This window comes from Trematomus bernacchii, unplaced genomic scaffold, assembly GCF_902827165.1.
Source record: "Trematomus bernacchii unplaced genomic scaffold, fTreBer1.1, whole genome shotgun sequence".
Lineage (NCBI taxonomy): Eukaryota > Metazoa > Chordata > Actinopteri > Perciformes > Nototheniidae > Trematomus > Trematomus bernacchii.
Genome location: NW_022987648.1, coordinates 10,951,437 through 10,972,792, shown reverse-complemented (window position 1 = coordinate 10,972,792; position 21,356 = coordinate 10,951,437). Strand labels below are relative to the sequence as shown.

At 38.7% G+C, this 21,356-nt stretch overlaps 1 protein-coding gene across 1 annotated transcript in view; it reads right to left on the bottom strand.

Moving 5' to 3' along the window:
* Positions 1-1,963: 1,963 nt before the first annotated feature.
* The window catches only part of LOC117485883 (polycystic kidney disease protein 1-like 2), a 37,109-nt gene continuing 17,716 nt past the window's right edge, over positions 1,964-21,356 (bottom strand). The window contains exons 17-30 of the mRNA XM_034134585.1: positions 20,170-20,416; positions 18,702-18,927; positions 18,402-18,498; positions 18,033-18,167; positions 16,838-17,023; positions 15,237-15,567; positions 14,473-14,606; positions 14,163-14,290; positions 12,796-12,956; positions 11,992-12,202; positions 10,354-10,455; positions 9,663-9,794; positions 7,046-7,094; positions 1,964-2,202 (exon numbers count right to left, since the gene is read on the bottom strand). Of these exons, the coding sequence (XP_033990476.1) occupies positions 1,964-2,202; positions 7,046-7,094; positions 9,663-9,794; positions 10,354-10,455; positions 11,992-12,202; positions 12,796-12,956; positions 14,163-14,290; positions 14,473-14,606; positions 15,237-15,567; positions 16,838-17,023; positions 18,033-18,167; positions 18,402-18,498; positions 18,702-18,927; positions 20,170-20,416 (2,378 nt within the window). The remainder of the gene's footprint in view (positions 2,203-7,045; positions 7,095-9,662; positions 9,795-10,353; positions 10,456-11,991; positions 12,203-12,795; positions 12,957-14,162; positions 14,291-14,472; positions 14,607-15,236; positions 15,568-16,837; positions 17,024-18,032; positions 18,168-18,401; positions 18,499-18,701; positions 18,928-20,169; positions 20,417-21,356) is intronic.

Below are 21,356 nucleotides of genomic sequence, written 5' to 3'. Positions count from 1 at the left end.
GTTTCACATCGTGAGGTGACACAGAATCGAAGGCTACCCTCATTATCACTCAATTATACGAAATCGCGACTTTATAAACAAAAACAGACATCAAAACATGTGGCGCTAGGTAGCTAAAAATGCTAACATGGCTCACCTTTGTCTGGTCAAACGTGGTCTTCAATGGCATTAAAACAATAAAAACGCTGCTGAAGTTAATCCATAGGTTAATCCAATGTGTCTGTGTCCCTTTGAAATTATGTCTGATAATCCATGAGCAATAAAACTGCTTTTCCGTTTCTAGATGTCAGAGCTAGAGTGTAGGTTCGCTCTGATGCAAAACTACATGCGCAAAGCCCCCACTTTTTGTTGTGCCATGTTAGTGAGAGGGGAGATTCCCCTTCGATTCTATTGGCTCTAACGGTCATAAAGAGATGTCAATCACCAAAATCGACCAATGGGTTCCAGAGAAACGGTAAAACCCCCATTTCCACCCAAATCGCCTCAGAGGTGGAGTTTTCTTTGCTAAACCTCTCTAAAAAGGTCAAATGTCACTTGTTTTGCATCAATCTTAATACAGGGTACTTATTGTATGTTTTACTTTGGATTCCTAAAGCTTTGTCTACCTTACCATCATCCAAGGGTAGTTTTCACTATAAGTAAAAAAGAATTTTTGGACGGACACTATAATTTACAGTTTTTTACTATGTTCAATCTGAATTTTCTTTAAAATAAAAAACATCTATATTGTTCTGACTCTTCTACATCCAACTCACAGGTTTATCATTACTTTGAGGAAAAAGATTATTAATTTAACCCTTTTAGAAGGGAAGATATGGTCATTTGTGTTGGGAATGTCATTTTCGAGCCTGAGACCTGAAAAACAGGCTCAGGGCTAAACAGGTTAAACTCCTGTCTCCTGGTGGTTTGTGGCTCCAGTCTGAACATTCATCTCCAACAATCATCATCATTATTCTATATATATAATTTACACAGTGCCTGTAAACCGGAGGAGAACGCTGGCATTTCTTGGCTTTACGTTGAACTGCTGACAACGTTCCGCCCACCCAACCTATCGTCCCCTATCATTAATGTCGCTGTATCAGAAATAATGCGTGATGTGTTTTGGAAGTAATATGGTCTTTGTTTACATTAGCAAGCATCGCTAACACTCAGAGCTAACGCTGTACTGGAGAGAGTATGTGTAAGGAAGCCGGATATGAAAAGGTACTCACCTTGGGGTAAACCCTCGAGAGACAAAGCGTTTGAGCTCCATACTGTTTCAGAAATAATGCTTGATGTGGCTGAAATAGAGGGGTATGAGGCATGCTACAATGGGTGATCTGTTTGGTATTTTCAGCAAAACACTTCAGAGACATGTTTTGTATATGGCCCTATAATATATTGTTCAAATATAGCATAATAGGTGAGCTTTAACTTCACTGGATAATGAAATGGACAAGCTAGGAGTCACACGGAATTTCTCGAGTGTAGTATAATGTGCTTTACAGAAACATGGCTATATCAGGATATACCTGACAACAAGGCCTTTTCTATCAATGGGATTTTCACGGAACATTTTCATAAACAACTTTTGAAACATTTCCGTTGATGGCTTCCGGACGGTTTGGGTATACAGGGATTGCACCAAGATAATCAACATGTCTTCACCATGAGTCTTCAGAGGGTCCCTGTTATAAGGAAGCAATCCTGCCTCATTCCTGTGCCGAAAGAGTTGTGTCCCAGTCACTACAAGGACTTTTATTGCTATTTTTTCTTCACCTTCTTTTGTTTATATAATATGTATTCCTTTATTCTTGTTACGCTCTCCGAGAGCTTACAGGTGTGAACCCACAATACTGAACACTATAGAGAGGAGACTGAAGTTTATGAAGCATTAAAGCCATACTCAAAGACATAAGAACAGAAAAACACGACAACATCAGAAGAAGGGTGGACAAAAAGAGACGTTTCTAAGCAGACACTAATGAGGCGGGGGCAGGGTGGAGTGGAGGTCCGAAGCCGGGGATCTACAGAGTTTGCGAGAGCGAGCAGGCTGGAGCAGGTGTGCGGAGAAGCACGGAGGAACACAGACGAGGTGAGCCGGGGATCCAGAACTGACGAGAGCGAGCAGGCTGGGGCAGGTGTGCGAGGATGCATGGAGGAACACAGACGAGGGGTTGGTGATTGGACGTGGCAGGCAGAGGAGGAGGCAGACGGATTCTGAACAGAGAGGGTACAAGGTCAGGATAACGGGAACACTGTGACATAGGTTTTGCTAATATTACATTACATCACATGTTACTTGTATCCAAAGCAACTTACATACTCAATACTGTGGGCAATCCCCACAGGAGCAATTTGGGGTGAAGTGTCTTGCCCAGGGACACAACAACATGCTGACTGCAGTGGGGTTTGAACCTGTGACCCCCTGATCCCAACACCAAGGCTCTATCCACTGCGCCACACGCCTCCCTAATAACTATAATACCAAGACGAACTAGAGAATGCAATTCCTGAAGAAATTGCTAGAGGGAATGCTTTATGCTGAAAAGCTGACGCCCAAACTGCTATGCTGAAATGTAATGTGTAAGAAGAAAGTGAAGAATCTAGATTGAAAGGATACATGAACACTGGGGGCTTGAATGTGTGATGAGTGAAGAAAAGAAAGTAAAAAGGCTTGGAAAAGCAGCAGAATATTTGAACTGCAACCTTTGGAACTAACTTGATGGCGAGTGGTCTGAAGAAAACATTTGAAGAAACCCCATAATTGACGTAGAGCTGTTGAGGGCTGGACCGGTGATATACAAGCGAAGTTTGGAGGACGATCGGACCGTGTCCATTGGACTTACAGTGACATCGTGCTTCATGGCGAGTGGTCTGTCGCTATGGCAACAGCATTTGATGACACCCCATAATACGGTTAGATGCGTTGATGGCTGCATCGTTACCAAACCTGTGAAGTTTTGGGCCGTTTGGAGCATTTTCACTGAGGTTATGAGAAAACCGTGTTTCATGGCGAGCATTGTGTTGCCATGGCAACGGTATTTGAAGAAACCCCATAATTGACGTAGAGCTGTTGATGGCTGGACCGGTGATATACAAGCGAAGTTTGGGGGACGATCGGACCGTGTCCATTGGATTTACAGCAACATCGTGCTTCATGGCGAGTGGTCTGTTACCATGGCAACGGCATTTGATGACACGACACCCCATAATACGGTTAGATGCGTTGATGGCTGCATCGTTACCAAACCTGTGAAGTTTTGGGCCGTTTGGAACATTGTGTGAGAGAGAGAGAGAGAGAGAGAGAGAGAGAGAGAGAGAGAGAGAGAGAGAGAGAGAGAGAGAGAGAGAGAGAGAGAGAGAGAGAGAGAGAGAGAGAGAGAGAGAGAATTAAATTAACAGTTAGAACTGACTGCTGTCAGTTGGAGTGATGACATCATCGTGTTCCATTACACAGGTGTTTATAGTTGAGCTAACGAGGTCTGTAGAGATCAAAGGTTTGCATTGTTCTGAATGAGAGATGAACCTCTTACATGTGAACGTTTTGTGGAAGAACGATAACAGATATCTGTGAAATTTCAAAACGTGAAGCATGTCAAGGAAGTTGAGTATCTGAAGTGTAATGTGGCCTTTTTGGCAGTTTAACTAAAGGTGTGCGGCTGCTGCTGTGAGGAAATATCAGCCTGAAATTACAATGGGTTTTAATGGAGACATGTTGAACGTTTTTGTCACTTCATGCCCTCAAGAGGCATTTTGTTTAATTATTTTTGCTTAATTGTTTGTCATTTTTCAAGCTACGAGATGTTTTCCTACGTTCGTCATGAAAAAGTATGTCTCAGGAATGTAGGGTTTGGGAATTATGGCAGTTTTAAAAAAAAATATGAAGGCAAATTTCAAGATTTCCTACCCTCTAGCTGTGACATCACTCTGCCTTAACGAGCTGCGCAATGTTAAAGTTAAAATGTAAAAAATGTGATGAATTATGGGATGTATCTCTGGAATTATGAAAGTTATGAATGATAAAAGTAATAGCCTGCGATTCCCGACCGAGCTGAACGCTTTGATGTTTGAACGGAGTTTCTGCGATGTTGAATGTGGGAGAAGAGGGCCAAAATAAGTCGGCGGAATAATAAACTTTTTGTCCGTAGCATAACATATAGTTGGAATGCTGTATCAGCATTCCCACTAAATTACCAACGTGGTGAGATGACGAACTGGTTAATACTGGATGACGAAAACCGGGTATATAGGCAGGTGTAGGTGAGTAGTTGAATCAGAGTGACGAGCAACAGCTGAGGAGGTGAGTTGGCGGGAATCGAAAGTAGGTCAGCCACGCCCAGCCAGGAAGACAGACACACAGACAGACAGACAACAACAAACACAAAAAAGGGGAAAAGAAGGAGGCAGAACTGTATATCCTCACAATTCTAAAGTGGTGCAACTGTCATGAAACCTAATTATCCACTGGAATAAATGATGTTTTTGATTATGATGATTCTGAATTGAATGTCTTCACAGTTCTTCCAAAAGAACTTGGAAAGGTTTGAGGAGCCGTTTCAACATGGCAATGCCCTAATGCATACAAAGCGCAGTTTATAATCATATGGTTTGCAGAGAGCTCTCACCCCAAGCTCATCCAAAGCACGCCAAAATGCAAATCACTGCAGCCTGGTTCTAAAATCTTTTGCAAAGCCTTCCCAGCAGGGTTGGGGATGCATATTAATTATACCCATGGTCTTATAAACTACATATTCACATTATAGGTGAAATGTTGTTGATGTTTTTAAACCTTTTTCTCAGTGCACTGTTCAGGTCAGGAAGCCTCATTAATTAGCCAAATAGGTACTATGTGTACTATCTGTAATATAACACCCATTAAAAATATGAATTTGTTGCCTTAGCAGTTCCCCATAGATCCTCCTATGCAGAACTAATGGGGAAGTTTCACTCGCATCACACACACATCTTTTGTCCGACACAAGATTTCCAAACTGTAGAAAAATATACAAGAATTATTTGTCCAAAGACAAGGCAACATTATTGATCACATGCTGTGAAGAAAAATCTACAATGGGTACTAGAAAACATTTAAGTGCTTTAACCTTCTGTCATTAGTGGGATGCTGACAGCAGCACAATATTGATCGTGGCTCATCATTACTGACAGTCTTGTACGTAAGTGGTGTACCATAGAAAGACCTACATTACATGTATCTCATGGTTCCTTCACAGGGAAACAATGTGGCGTGTAATCAAGTGCACATTTATTAAATTGATAACAGCGTCACTGCTTACAATCCACAGCATAACATAGCTGTATTTACAGATGAAAGCAGCCCTACTGTATGTCACTGCATGGCGAAATAACGGCCCTGCCCACTTTCCAGTAAGCGTTTCTTTCATGCCTTAAACTTTAGCTTCCTTTGTATTGCAAGTTTAACAACATTAAGATCCAAAGTTCTATACTGTGACTTAAAAAAAGGACGAAAAAATAAAATATCTGGGTCGTCAGTCCTCCACAGAGAGGATGGAGTTCGTAATCAATGAGAACCGGTCAGTCAATACTATACGCTACTATATACTTATAAGGTCAACGTCAATCGTCAAAGTAAACATTTGTAGTGTTAAAAGTGAAAGTAGTGAAAGTAATTAAAATGTAAAAAACTGAGAAGCCAGGGTAATACCAGTTTAAGTGTAAGCCTGCTGCCTGCCACTTGCCGGCAGACTGGCAGGAGATCGATACCCTATTGCTTTTAATTTAACTTTATATCAACACCAATCTTCTATCTCCAATGACATTGTTTAATTGTCTTCCTGACTGATCATCATAATTTGGCTTCTTGTAGATAAAGAAAATGCAAGGTATTCTTAATTTTGTCTGTTGAGTGTTTGAATCCAAAAAGGGGCGCGTCCATGACGGGAAAGTACCCGGATGGGTTGCTCTGATCTATGTACCGCTAATGTAAATAGGACATCTTACTGTCGCATCAGAAAGGCTTCACGTTGCAAAATATGTGTATTTTTTTGAAGGAGTAACAAAACAAGACAATTTCTGCATTTCATTTGTCAGAAGAAGGAGCATCCAAACTTCACACTTTAATGAGGTAACCAACTGATATGTGCCCTGCTGTTTCTGCTCATGCGGTGCAAAGCATGAAATTAGATCATGTTGTAATTATTTTTGACTGACTTTTTTTTTAAATGCGTTTGCTTCACTGCTGATTACTCTGTAGTCTGAGAGAGTGGATGTCAGGCTTGTTGTTGCCACAGTAACCATGGCTGTTGGCACACATCAACAAACTGTACAGGGGACTGACAAAAAGACAGGGTGAGCAATATTGTCTTCCTGCTCTTTAATTTACCAAACACATTACATTTTACAATTCTCCCAAACACATACATGCATATATACTTTGTATATAAAACAATACAAATTATCCATTAAAGCATAACAAATATATATAGGTATGTATTTTTGCTTTCTGTTCAACTAAAATATTTATGATGTATTTAGGTACGAAGTTATACAACGTGCTTTTATTTTACAAGGTAATGCCAAGTTAACATTCAAAGTTTTTTGTTTGATTTTTGATTTTTTGAATAGAGTATGAGGTACACCAAACCTTTTGCCTCATATACTTGTAGATATGAAGACTACTCTGGACAATTGACTGATCTGATCAGAGTATTTAATCATTGTGGTTCCATACAGTGCCTTTACCATGTATGTAAAGAGTGCGAGCGGTTTCCTACTGCACTGTTTCACCAGATGAAACCATATTGAAAAGTTATCAAGATTACTTCTCAATACATATTTGTCAATTGGAGATATTGTTATATGTAACTTTCTCTTTAATTAGGTAAGGTAACAACCAAGAACAAATTAACTTGTTGATATTGGTGCATTTTCTTAACTGAATCGTCAGCTGTCTAAAAAACATTAACATCAATTGAGGAATTGTTAAGGATATTTTTGCTGTTATTAATGGTCGATTCATCAGCCTTGTTCAGATCAGGCCCTGGGGTTTCATTTGTATTTTCATATGGGATCCCGAAAAGACTGCAGATTTTCTTCAGCATCAGGTCGACAATCTCCTCCTCGTCAGAGGGCTGGGTAAGAGAGAACAGATGACAAAATCATGTTTGAAGTGATAAGAAATATTGCAGAGATGGTCTTGACACTTCTAACCACTGAGAACATTAAATGTACTTCAAGACAATGTGAAAAACCAACATCGCAAAATTGGAGCGCAATTCAGTAGACATAAAAGCCCACAAAGAATGACAACGGAACAATGGTGTTTCATTTACTGCAGGTGTATCATTGCTTGTGTATAAAAGGAAAACGTGTTTCATCCTGGAAATGAAGAGAGGCTTGGAGATCCTTTTTCAATTAAATGCAACTGAATTACAGTAATTTCATGTGTAATATCGAGCAGGGAGTGTTTATTAAAAGCTGTATAAAACATCACAGCTTTAATCTTGAACAAATTACAGATTATATGGCATTACTAGACTAACCACATTTAGAACAAATGTCCCCTCACTCCTCAGCAAATCACAGACCCCCAGCCTCTCAGCAGGTTCAAGAACTGCCAGATATCTTTGTAGGGTGTTGAGTTAATCTAGAGACCATCTTGCAATTGGGTCACACCATACCAGCTGTAACACCCATTTGATCAAGGGGTTTAGAGTGTGTGTGTGTGTGGGGGGGGAGCAATGGTCCCTTATCCGCTTTCTCCAACATCATCTTCAAACTCAGCCTTCAATTTGATCTCAACTACACAACTATAAAGTTTCCTATGATGCTATCGCATTAGCTGTATCTGTCTTCAGACATATAAACCGTAGGTGAGGTACACAAAGCCTCCTCTGTGGAAGTCCCGATACAGCAGGTGTCTCTAGGAGAACATTTTTCCATGATAACACACAGACACACAAGGGAAAAACAATAACAGCTAACACACTGTTGCCATAGACTGCACTGTATATAGGAAATGCACATAAGAGGTTAAGTTAAGCAAAATCAAATAATGAAAAAGGCATTTTAAAGTGATAGCAATGTCGCAATTAATGTTTATGAATTTTGAAAGATACTTTGACGAGGAACTGGATAATGCAGTGGTCAGAACATGTCACTTACAAGGTAGCAATGCCAAAAAAAACTAACTTGTGATACTATTTTGTATAAATCAAGAGACTTCTACACAATTTCATTTCATTTCATTTTAAACCTTTATTTATGCAGGTGAATCCCATTGAGATCATTGATCTCTTTTTCAAGGGTGACCTGAAACCTTTTTTGCAACCAGTTGAGTTGCCCCCTGCAGTGGTTACGCTTGACAGGTAAGCCATGATTGTTAAATGTAAATGTTTCACTCAACTTATGGTAAGGTTTAGGATGTATAGCATGCCATTTATCATGTATTTAATTCATAGTGAACGCTTTGCAGCTCCATCCACAACCATCAAATGTTTCAAAATAAGTTTCAGCTATGTTTCTAAAGCGTGAAAACTGATTTATTTTTTGTTTTACTAAATTACACATTCTGGTGCAATTTCAGTATTATGTGATGGTGAGCCTACTCCAAACTAAACTTCAGCTCTTAGAGATTAAAATGCTAGTTGAATAACTTATATTCAATTCAACAAATGCAGAGTAAAGGTGTGCAGTGTCAACCTTCAGCCGCTTTTACAATAGCCGAGTCTTCTATAGGAGTTGTCAACCTAGGACAGGACGTTGAAAGGAGTCAGATCCATTAATATGTTCACACTGTTCTCTTGGCTGTAAAGATTGATAAGGGTCTGGACTTGGAAGCATATGAACTTAGCGTGAGGAAGCATAATGAGGAAGTGAACGCTCCGGAGATCACTGGGTAACTTTGAATTCAGCCTTGTACCTTAGACAGCAGGATCCAGCATTAAGGAGGCATACTGAGGGAGCTGGCATTTTAGTTCAATTCATTTCCATCCCTTTCACATGGATTTATTTGTAGTCAAGAAACTATATGACCTCCATAGAATGTCTGTTAATTGCTTGTTGGAATGTTTGAATCCCATCCTTGCTTTTGGGCTGTGCAGCATGACTATGAATATGTTTGGCCTTGGTAGCATCAAAGACTGACATGTACATTTCAAAGTTATATGATCTTTTGCCTCGTTGCACATACAGACGCGTGAGAGCAACAATAGAATTTATCTGGAATTTATGTTTCTGACCAGATGATGAATGTAGTGAATCTCATCTTGGCTCTGTTTATTGATAGATATACAGTTTATGTCCCTTAAGCTTCTTCTTTGGACGTTTTTCGGGCGGAAAAAACTGCATGCTAAGGCCAGAAATGACATTATTGAACTGTTTGCGAGATAAATTGTTTTTTCTGTGCATTCATCTTTGTTTTATGCCCACCAGCACTTCCATCAAGGTGGCTTTAGCCTTAACTATAAATGGCATGCTCTTTCTTAAAAATAGGGTTCTAGGGAACTCCCTTACTAGAATATGAGCATATACCTGCTGTAAACAGTTAGCAAATTATTCGGTATGCCATAAAAAGTATAATCTGCTCTAAAACATTTTTTGACAAAGATATACTTTAGTCTTTTAGAATGTATTATTTCAGTCGAAAAACCTTGATTAGTTAAACAACAACAACACATACAGTATGTGATAGGTGTTACCTTGTGATATATTTGCTCCTGGTGGAATGCAACAAGAATCACTGATAGGAGAAGATTGAGCACCACAAAGGTCATGAACACAATACAGGATCCAAAGAGTAATCCACCGAGCACGGGGGTGTTGTCCAAGACCTGGCAAACAGTGCATCAGATTCATCAATGTCAGTTTCAAATAATACAGAACAAAGCTCAATTCATGCACATGGTTAGTCATCCAACAGTTTGCCCTCATGAGTTATATATACACCAAAAATCCAAAAGTTTGAATTGCCTGCATCAAAAGCTTGATTGGGTACAGTCCGATGGCTAAGAAGACAACCCCTTTTATGCTTTAAGGTTGAAATAAGTACCCCTGACAAAGATGTGTTTTTGTATAAAGGGTATGGGACCATTTAAAGGCCAGAACGAGATAAAAAAAAAAAACAGCATTGGTTATAATAAACTCTTTTGAATGGGAACAGGTTACTGTTTCATTGTCAAGTGCATAGTAATAAATACAACCAGATGGACTGGATCGACAGACATGTTGTACAATATAAATAGAAGGTCACTCTACACTCAACACAATTTAAATTAGATAAAGGAATTCGAGGTGAACATATTATAAAACTTTTGAACAGTATAGTTTTGAACAGTATTTTGTTAGTATTTTCCATTGCAACTCTGTGAGTAGTGGGAAGAGTTTGTATACCTCGTTGTAATTAAAGATGCCTATCTGCAAACTGATGAGGGTCAGGAGAGCATCTGTCAAAGTTTTATATGAGGATACCTTCCAGCCGTAAATCACGTTGCTCTGAAGAAAGAGAAACCATTACATCAACAAAAGGAATGTCTAAAATTGTGACTTTCTGATTTAATTTAATATATACATTTGGATGTACAGTAATGGGATGATGTTTGGTCATTCATATATTGCCATTTTACCCATAGAAAGCATGTACTATACATTTGAAAAAATGTAATGTGTCAATACTGTATATTAAGTGTAACCTCGCAAAGCACCATCACTGCACAATAACCCCAATACACACAGTCATTATTTTAATAAATGTATTTCAAATGTCAGTAGATCTGAGGATATATATTATTTAACTGTACCAGGTAAATTAAATACAATTTCAGTTTTTTAAACTGAACTCCCTTTTTTAAAGTGCCTTTAATTTAGTAACAGATCCAGGGATATACAGGACTTCAAAAGTAATACAAATGTTTTAACATTTTGAGAACAATTCCATGTCATAGTATTATTTAAAGTGGACCTATCATGCTATATTTAAATGATATATTGTATGGCCATACCTATATAAGGTATATTTATACGTTTCTGTTTTCAAAATACCAAACAGATCATGCATTTTAGCCATGCCTCATTTCGCTCTATGTGCTGTTTGCTGTCTACGGGGCTGATTCTGCTGACCACGCCCCCCTGCAGGAGAGGGGAGACGTGCTCTGATCAGCTGCTGGGCTGTCAGAAGAGGGGGAGAAAAAGAGATCTCCGTCCTCCGTGTTTTATTATATAGAGTCGTTATTCATTTGTTTTAAAGCTCAATAAATAACAAAGAAGACCTTTGACCGGCACTTTTCTAATTTTGTCCGGAAGATTTAAACTTTAACGGACATCTTGACCGGCGAAAGAAACTGAAACTGAAACTCTGCCGCACGGTCCCCTCGTTCCTTGGAAGAGGCGGAGAGGTGGGTGTTTGTCATCTGCTGGTGGACTAACCGGAGAGAATTACAGTGCTTGCCTCGACGGGGAGGGATTGCATTGAATTAAAGCAGTGGGAGCAAATGCTTGCCTCGGGGAGGGAGAAAAAAAAGCCACAGCGGAGAATAAACAGAAGGGTAACCATGGTAACTATGGGCGGGAAGTCTTCTTCGCTGCTTTTGTGGCAGACTACAGCGCCACTTACAGGCCTGGCATATGTACTACAGCGTCTCCAGCGCTTTCGAGCGGCAATGGCCGGCCGTGGCCCAACCCCACATTCCCCTGATAGGTGGAGAGTTGGCCCAATAGCCGTAGCGCCACTTCTGTGACGTCATAGAAGTGTTCAAATCTGTATCAGTCTGTATCAGATCCGTTGCAGCCCCTTTTTTAGAGATTTGGGTATGGAGGAAAATAGAGAGGGTTGTGTTTTCTGACACTTGGTGAGTTCCCTGGAACACCGGGGACACATATTCATGTATAAAAGACGTACAAAAGTGCATTTTGCATGATAGGTCCCCTTTAAACCCCAAATTACTTAACATGCTTAACAGTGAATTAAATAAGAGCCAGAAAGACTCTGATCTTTGTGTGAGGGAAAGGTGGAGGTAAAGGGAAAATACATACTGAAATGGAGTAAGCCACGAACATGACCACAATGACCAGAAGTAATCCGGATACGTCACTCCAGGCGCGCTGCAGTGCAGCGGTGAGCATGTTCATCTTGGCGTTCAGTCTGAGCAGGTGCCACAGTTTGAAGGTGGAAAGCAGGACTAGGAAGGCGATCATATATTGGAGCAATGAGTCTGCTGAGGCTGTCTCGTAAAAATTTGCAAATCTGTGTACACAGTAAAAATGTGATCCATCACAAATAGGAGAAAAAGAGTACCTTATTATTTATGACACTGAAAATGTGTCATCATTACAGAAGTCAAGATGAAAGCAAAGAATTACACAACAAGACACAAAGAGTCTACAGCCATGTTACAGGCTCTATTAAACTTGATGTGAACATTAGCATGCTAACATGCTCTTAAATAAACATGCTGAAAAGTTAAAGGTTTAAATTATTGAACATCTTAGTAGAGAATGTTAACATGGTAACATTTCTAGCATTAAATCAATCCTAATTTGAGCAAAATCACTAATTTGAACGTCAAGTTGTCTCTAACGGAAATATCAGGGGATCATTCAAATTCTAGGATTAATAGGTATCAGGTTACAACATAATTTATACAGAAATTAATATTAATGCCATAGCCCTAACGCCACTAGCATGGATAATGAGCATTAGAAAGTAAACACCTAAGCACAATATAAAGCGAACTGCATAACTTGTACGCCATTAAAGGTGTTTGCTTGACAATTGCCATAGAATACGAGATAAATGTAAGGTTGGACCTCAGGTTTTTGAGGCATGGTTTATCTTACTGGTCTTTGTGATTTTGGTAGTAGGTTATGTCGCGGTTCCCAAGCAGCGTCCTATTAATGTAGATGGCCAAGGTGCTCCAGCTCAGTAAGATGATAGACAGCTCAAGAAGATTCCACGTGCTCCTCAAGTAAGCACACCGCTGCTGCTTCATTAATTTGGCCTGGGAGGAAAAGAAAGAGAGATGTTCATATGCGACATTAACCTGTTTGTATGCAAGACTATGTTAATTATGAAGGCTTAACATCTTCCACTAAATACTTTCTTTATGTAGGCAAAATTATTTAGAAAGATATTTGGGATTTCGTTTTTTAAGAAAACATGTTTTCTTTTATTATATTGGTAATACAAAAGGAAAGATTAATGGTTTACTTGTTTTGAAATCAGTCAACAGTTACTGCAATATGCATTTATTCAAACTGATTTGTATGCAGTATTTCTGAGTGACATAAGCGCATAATACTTTGATCTCAATGCTGTTTGATATCCAAACTTCCAAGTGATCTTCAAAGGAGTGTGAAAAGAAATCTCCTGTATTAAATGTTGTCAAGTGCTGTAATTAAATAAATATTGCTTTGCAGGTGTTACTGAAACAAAACACTAATAAGTCAAGGTTTTTTCTATTCCCTGCATCCAAATACCAGTCTCAAGGGGCTGAAGGAAGGACACACAATGTAACATTATTAGGGTTAGGGTTGGAATGGTGGATACCAAACACAAACATTTATCAAAATGGCTCTAAGATGAAGTATAATTAACTTAAGACGCAGCACTGCACAAGCTGTGCTGTAGATGAAAAATAAACAATGATATTAAAGCCATTATAAAGAAGGAAAACACACAGAAAGATTAATGTTATTATATCCTCACACCAACATCAGCATTGCATCAACACATTAGCGTTCATGTCGTCAGTATTTATTTCCTCGCATACACTTACTACGTGGGGCAATATAGTGTTTGGATAATAAGGTGCTCTGGGTCGGCTGTGAATTGCTCTTCGGAATTAACAAGCAAATTAACATTTGCTAAGTAAACAATGTCCACACATGTAAGTATGTGGTAAGATTATATGTTAATATCAATTTGTAATCTCACTATTCTCTGTAGCAAACAGTCTTCAATGATGGAAAATTGTTCGAAAACCAAAAAGCAAATCCAACTAGGGTGACTGGGTTCATGTGAACAGACTAATGAGCCTTGACCGCTTATTATCAGTTCAGTCACAGTTTAGTGTTTGTGAATCACTCAGTGAAAATAGAAAGCCCTTGCCTGTCTTATTACCTGTAATAAAATAGGTACATGAAAAACAAAGAGACAAGCAATTAATGGGACAATATAATAACAATATTTTGTTGTGGTCATGTACCTGCAGGAACATGTAATAGAGGATGAAAAGCAGGTATATGATCTCAGCAGCCAAGACAAAGATGTGAAGACCACCAGTTGATTGGTAAAGACGAACACTCTGCAACTCACTATAGAATTGAAAAGCTCCTAAAAAATGATCAGAAACACCTTTATTAGTTATAATTACAGTTTGTAAGAAGCAACAGAATCTGACAGTACGTTTTTAGATGCAGAGATTGGTGAAGTGTTATACATCTGCATTAAATTCCCCTTAGCAAAGTTATGATAGCACAATGTTTGCACCTTTTAAGGGAAGCACTCAACCTTACCTACAGCTGTTGTCTCAAGCAAGAGTGTGACAATGCAGAAGAGGTTCACATTAGCGTTGTAAACGGTAAACTCCACAAAGATTGCCCTTGTGTATGCATCCAACCAAGTGTTCCTGAACAGATACTCAAGGGTGCTGTGAATGAAGGAGAACGTTTTTACTGAAGGCCTTCTTACGTGATCCTATTTATATAAAGCACAATATTTCAGCTTACATCATCTTTTGATTTTTATAAACAAATGTGTATTGAAAAGTTCAGTTCATTTATGTATATCATTTCCAAACGAACAAGGTTAACCAAAGGTCTGTAAGTGGTAAACAACATATACAATATAAAAGACACATCAAAGCCTAGTAAAAACATGGCTGCCAATAACATAGAAACATCTAGAAAATGTACAGGTAACTGTATAAAACAGGGGGGTTCACATCCATTCAAAACTTGATAACAATTGGTGGATCCGAAAATAATTATGAAATGGTAGCCATTGCAGGTTGTGTATGCAGTGCTGGTTAAGCAGCCTAGAAGCAGCCTTCACAACAAGTGTCAGGCAGGACATGAATGACTGAGAGTAATTTAGGTAATTTCAAGATCAGTCTGTTATTGCTGAGTATTTCACAGTCAAAGCTGGGTTATGTCAATGTTAATATATTTATTTATAAAATCTAAGGATAATTAAAACTTGTAGGCCAGTAAAAAAAAAAATAAATAGAGATGATCTATTGTTCTTGCAATGATTAATTCCTTTTTGCTAATGTACGTACCGGCTGGCGTTCTGTGAATCCGGGCCGATCTCCGCTACAAAGCCACCTCCCCTATACAGTACCATTTTGCCCCAGAAAGGATGAGCCCTGAGCTGAGTCTGTGTTTGGTACGTCCATGGGCTGAAGGTGCCTCTAGAGACATTCTCCTTAACCAAATGGTTCCAGCCAGGGTCATAGGAGCCCATATCCTCCAAGTCCCATGAATATGGAGCGTGACAGTCTGGTACAAACTGCTGCATGTAGCCTGCAATTTGACAGGAGTTCTTCTGCACTCTCAGTTGACGGAGACGGGCATTACCTACTAGCTTGGAGTTTCCATCTGTGATAAATCCTGGAACAGAAACGTTTAAAGTTAATTTTTGGGAATTTTTCTGCGGCAGTGCTAAAGGAAAGTTAAGTGTGTGGTCTCTATATGTCACATATTCAAAGATTTTGACCAGTAAATTGGGTCAAAGCCAAGGACAATTTCCCTATTTGTCACATGCAATTGTTACTGAATAACATTGATGATGTTATTAAGTTTACAGATAAATACAAATCAATCGGTTTAATAAAGCACTTATATTATAGTGTGCACAGTTTAACTAATGGGTTGACCAATGTTTTGACTCAGTTTCATTGTTTGACTACTGGGTTATTTAACCAACTAAAATATTGTTGTGTTGAACAAGCTCATGTTATACCATAACACCGTCACAAATGTAATATCAGTTGTGTAAATTAACGATCATATCAAGCCGGACAGACACTTCGTATTTGTATTGATGATGTATGTAATTTTGTCAACTTGTGTTACACCTTTTATCAGATTTGTGTATGGATCATGATACTTAGATGTGGGATCTCACACTAAATGTAATAAAGTTAACAAAAGCCCAATTTTTTGTCTGAGAGTTTTGTTATTTATGGTATTAATAAATTGATATTGCAAAAGTGTTATAAACTCTCTTGTACTTTCAACTGCACGTCAAATAGAAACTGATATGGCGACCAATCCAGGGCAGGTCGGGATTCATTCGTGCAATATAGCAATAAAAAAAACAAAGGGTACATAGAAAGTTATGTACCCTTAGACACACTGTGATGTGTCTTCAAAAAGAGCCAAAGTAGATGTACAGTTAAACAAAGATAACACAAAACCTGCTTCAAAACAACTAATGTCTAAGGTGATTTTCTTCTCATTTAGTACTGGGTAAAGTGAACCCAGTAAACCATTAGAGTCATGCTGTAATGTCCATTAAAAGAAGATTATTCAGTGAGTATGTTTTGGTAACATGAAGCATCTGGCTCCTGGTAATTGCTCCCTTTGGCATTATCCTACATGAAGAACTTCACATATCCAACTGTCTAATCTCCTAAGAAATGAGCAAAAAGAAAAAACATCCTGCTCCTCTGCGTTGGAGGTATTTGCTATTAAATTCCAAAGCATGAGAGAAGGACGTTTTCTGGAGGGCAACCAAGGTTTATGCAGCTCACACTTTCGGAACAAAACATCCTTGGTCTTACAAAAACGCAAACAAAACAAAGAAAAGCTGCTTTAACTCGAAGCGGTGTTAGTTGTAAAATAATCTCTGCCCTCTACATGAGGGAAACACCTTTACCTGGATAAACTCCAAAAAGGTTTTTTAGTAGCAATGTGTTGGCCCATGTGAACACATCTCCAGGACTCATGCTGTCTTTGGTCCCTTGACTGAAGCTATCCCGGATGTGTCGTTTCAGGAAAAAAGCGTTGGGATCTTTCTCGCCGTACGCCACCAGCAGCAACATCCACATAAACCCCATGTAGGCTGCAACAAATGGGCACATCAACGTTAAACACACTCTACATCATTAACAGAATGAGGCATCGGAGGTCAGTTAGAAATAATTAAAAGCAATTGCTGCGATTTTTGAGGATACATGTTTAAATTCCCAGCTTCCCATGATCATGGCCATAAAATGGCACATAATAGACGTGAAAATGTTTTTATGATGATAAGCCATGTCCCCAATCAAAGTCAAAATAAATATTAACTGTATACAATGGACCATCAGTATGTAATTAAGATAACAACATAGAGTTGTTAGCTCAATATGGTTAGTTACAAAACAATAAATGCTAACAACTCTATGTTGTTATCTATGTGTAATTTTTCTTTGTATATTAAATATTAATTTCGGTTGGTTGACTTTTAAATTGACTTACAGTTGCGTCTAGCTTTTATTTCACAGGAGACATATTTGACTTGTAACACTAATGAAGGCTTTGTACTAATTAAGAAACTCAGTAAGTCATGACGGAGAGGACCACAATGTTTTGTTTTTTATCCTAATTCATTCATTTAGGTATGTAATAACTTCAGTGCAAGTTTTTTTTTTAAATCATTAGATACATTTATTTCAGAAAGTGTGACAGGGAGCCAGCATGCAACCAGGATCCTGAAACTCAGGCTGCTAAATGGATTTCAGCTATAACTAATTGTATTATTACACCTCTTTTTTTCATACTGTAACATGTCAAAACGTCTGCCCTGAAAGGCCTAAAGTCCTTCGAAAATTAATTAATGACAAGGTGGCCAGTGAGTTTAATTCGACCTGTCACATTCATTCCATGCTGTTTCTTTTCATCTTTTTGTGTTTGCAAATTAATAGAAAGAGTTAAAATGGGATAGCTAAAAATGTGTGTGGATTCAGGTTTGCTTTTACTAACACTGAAGCCTGTGAATGACAAATTATATAATTGCATTGTACTATTACAAATGTATAATAAAAAGTACTTATAACTTAATAAAGCCAAAGAACTGTGTTTTTACTTACTCAAAATCTCCTTGAGGAGGGCAAAGGCTTTTTGTTCCATAATCTTGTATCTTTTCATCTTCTCAATGTCAGCAGCAGCAGGCGGCACATAGAGACTGTTATCCCGTCTGACTGTTAGTGGTTCCTTACAATCACCTGGGGATGAAGAGTTATTGTATATTTAAACACCTTAACATTTAAGGACATAATATACAATAACAGTTGTTGGATTTTTTACTGAAAACACAGGGAAAGAAAGGAATATATACACACCAATCACATGAACAAGACACAGCTGGAAAGGGCAAGCAAACACCCATAGGCAGCAGAGTGATAAGACACTGGTTAGACAAACAATCACAAAAAGCGTGTTTTTTTTCAATCATTTACCTAGATTTTTGTAATTTCTTTCAAACGCCACATTTTGAAAATCTTCCTCATCCACTTTCTTTATTACGAGTGCAAAGAAGATTGCCAGAAATATCACCTGTGGTAAAAGATATTAGTGAATTATGATGTTCCTTTTCAAATTAAATAGCATGTGAGCATGTGCTTATAAATAATTATCTTCATAGGAACGTTAAAACTTTGAAATAAACTATGAAATTAACCTTTCTAAAACACAAAGATTCCAATGGAAATACTGGTGTAATAGTGAGTTATGAAGAGGGAATGGCTGCTTCTTCTCACCTTCAGTGGCTGAATGACGAGGATACTCTGAAAAAAGGAGACAATCATGGACACCAACCAGCTTGCAGAGCGTTCCTTCCCAAATTTCAACCCATAAAGCATTGTGAAATATCCTGAAACAAAACTGCTTGCGATCATAAGCGCCCAGCCAACAAAAATGAACCACCATGGAAGCCCTCTTTTCTTCCGATTACCATCACCATCAGTGCTGTCTTCAGGGCTCAACCTGAAGGTGAAAGCAGTGAAAGAATTAACTTAACTATAACCTCTCCTCTGAAGTGTATGTACTGCATTTTAATTGAGTCACAGATGTAATTAAATGTACGTGTTAAAAATATATACTTTACTATGTAATGGTAAGGTGAATGGAAGCCAATTATCCACAGATTGTGTATTCCTTCATTATTGCTGCCATAGATATATATAGGATAATAAAAAAGCAGTACCATTGTCATGTTTATATGGTCAAGATGAAGCTACAGGTTATTAGCTTGGCTTAGCATCAAGACAAGGAAATATTATGGGAGGGGGGGGGTGACTGTTAGCCGGGATCAGTTCAAAAGTATCAATATCCGCCACCACCTTGTTAACAATACAATGTTAACATGTTTGGTGTTACGGTGGGTTTCACATTTTTGGTCTACAGCGGCTATTTGCTTTCCCTTACTTTTAGTATTTATGCTAAGCTAAGCTAACCATCTCATAACTCTAGCTTCATATTAGGCATAAAGAAAGTAAAGTTAATTTAATATTTTAACTATTTCAAAATGACTGACTGTCGTTTTCCAAACTTTACAGTCCAATATGCGATTCGATTCAATTATTTTGACAAACCACTTTGCAGTGACCTGAAATATAATATAATAATGAATAATAAACACATACAGAAAATATAAACAAGAAATAAACTTTCAGGCAAATAATAATTCTTCACACTATTCTACACAATATTTTTAAGTGGCTGTCAATGTAATGGATATGGAAGTAAGTTGGACCAAAATTCAGAACAGAAAGTGAGGCAGGTACAACTAATGAAAACGTTTAAGTAAGGGGGCAGGCTAACGTAATAAAAAGGAAAAATGGAGCACACACAAAACAAAGAGACAGCAAAAGTTCCCATCAGATCCACGGCAGGAAAAATATATGGGAACCATTGTTCAGAATCATTGACGGAAATCTGAAAACACTGGCAAAGAAAGGAATATATACACACATAACTAATCACATAAACAAGACACAGCTGGATAGGGCAGGCAAGGACACAAAGGCAGCAAGGTGATTAGACACAGGTGGATCGAATTAGGGCGGGGCAACAATCACAAAAGTTCGGGAAAACAGAGTGTTCATACACGATGAAAAAGGAAACAGAAAATGCTAACATTCAAGGCTCTGGCATATATTTAAAGATGATAGTGAATAACACTTGACAAACCACGAGGGTTGTCTTTATAACAAGTGACTTCCTTACTTCTTCTGGTTGGGTTCTTCAGGGTTGTTAAAGCCGGATGTAAAAAGCTGATCTTCAAGGAACACTTTCATGCCATGGACCTGCTGCAGAGCCCGGCTGTAGCTGTGTGGGTCGGGGAAGTCGGAGGGTCCCAGCTGACTCAGCTGTTTGTCGATGTGACACAGCTGCCTGTATAGATACTGGTTTTTGTTGCTCTTCTTCTGAATCCCCTCCAGTGTTGACCCAGGATGCATAGTAGGACTGTACTCTGAAAATGTACATCATTTCTGATTTAGTAAACTAGTTTGCAATTGGTGTCTGATATTAGAAATGCAAACACATGCATTATAGCTCACCTATTATGCTATATTTGAACATTATAAAACGGACAAGTAAAATCAAGCAATCTGATTGGTTCTTAGCCGTGGTATACTGAGCGTATACCACGGGTAGAATTGTAAGTTACTTTTCACAACAACTCAGTATCCCTCCGCGTCTGAGATAAACAGTATACAGTTGGGCTGAAAAGCAAACTGCCTGCAGTTTGCTTTTCAAACTGGAACAAGAAAGCAGCGGAGAAGTAACGGGGCAGAAACCCTCCTTTTTACGCAGCGGTCCAGACATAGACATCAAACGGCAAAAACATATTCAGTGTGCAGTTCCTTTGGCATTAGGGCAGGGATATTTAGATACTTTCCAAGGTTTGACATAATGAATTGTGCTACTTTTAAAGCAAGCAACGATGTTTTCAAATCTGTAATCAAAAAGGTCCGCAAAAACATTTAAGATTAACTTCGACCTCCGGGGGGGGGGGGGGGGGGGGGGTCTTACTATGGAGGAGTGGATTGAGGAGTGCCTATCTCCAGAACAAAAAGCACCTAAACGACGACATGTAGAGCTACGTGAAGAGCAGGTAGACCAACTGGAAAAGTACCACCATTCAAAAGCTTTCTGATGCGGGTCTTGAAACAAAGCAGAGAAATTATGACCGTTAGTGGCCACAGGTGCGAAAGCTCTCTCCAGAGCTACTGGAAGCCGAATCTCGGGGACTGGAGAAAGTGGAGCAATATTCTCGCCACGCCAAGCAACAGCCTAGAACAACCTCAGCCTATACAAGTAACCACGTAAGCCATTCTACTGATGCTGGACAGTTTTTCAGTGGGTGCACAATAAACGGCAACATACACATTAATGTAAATAAATAGCCA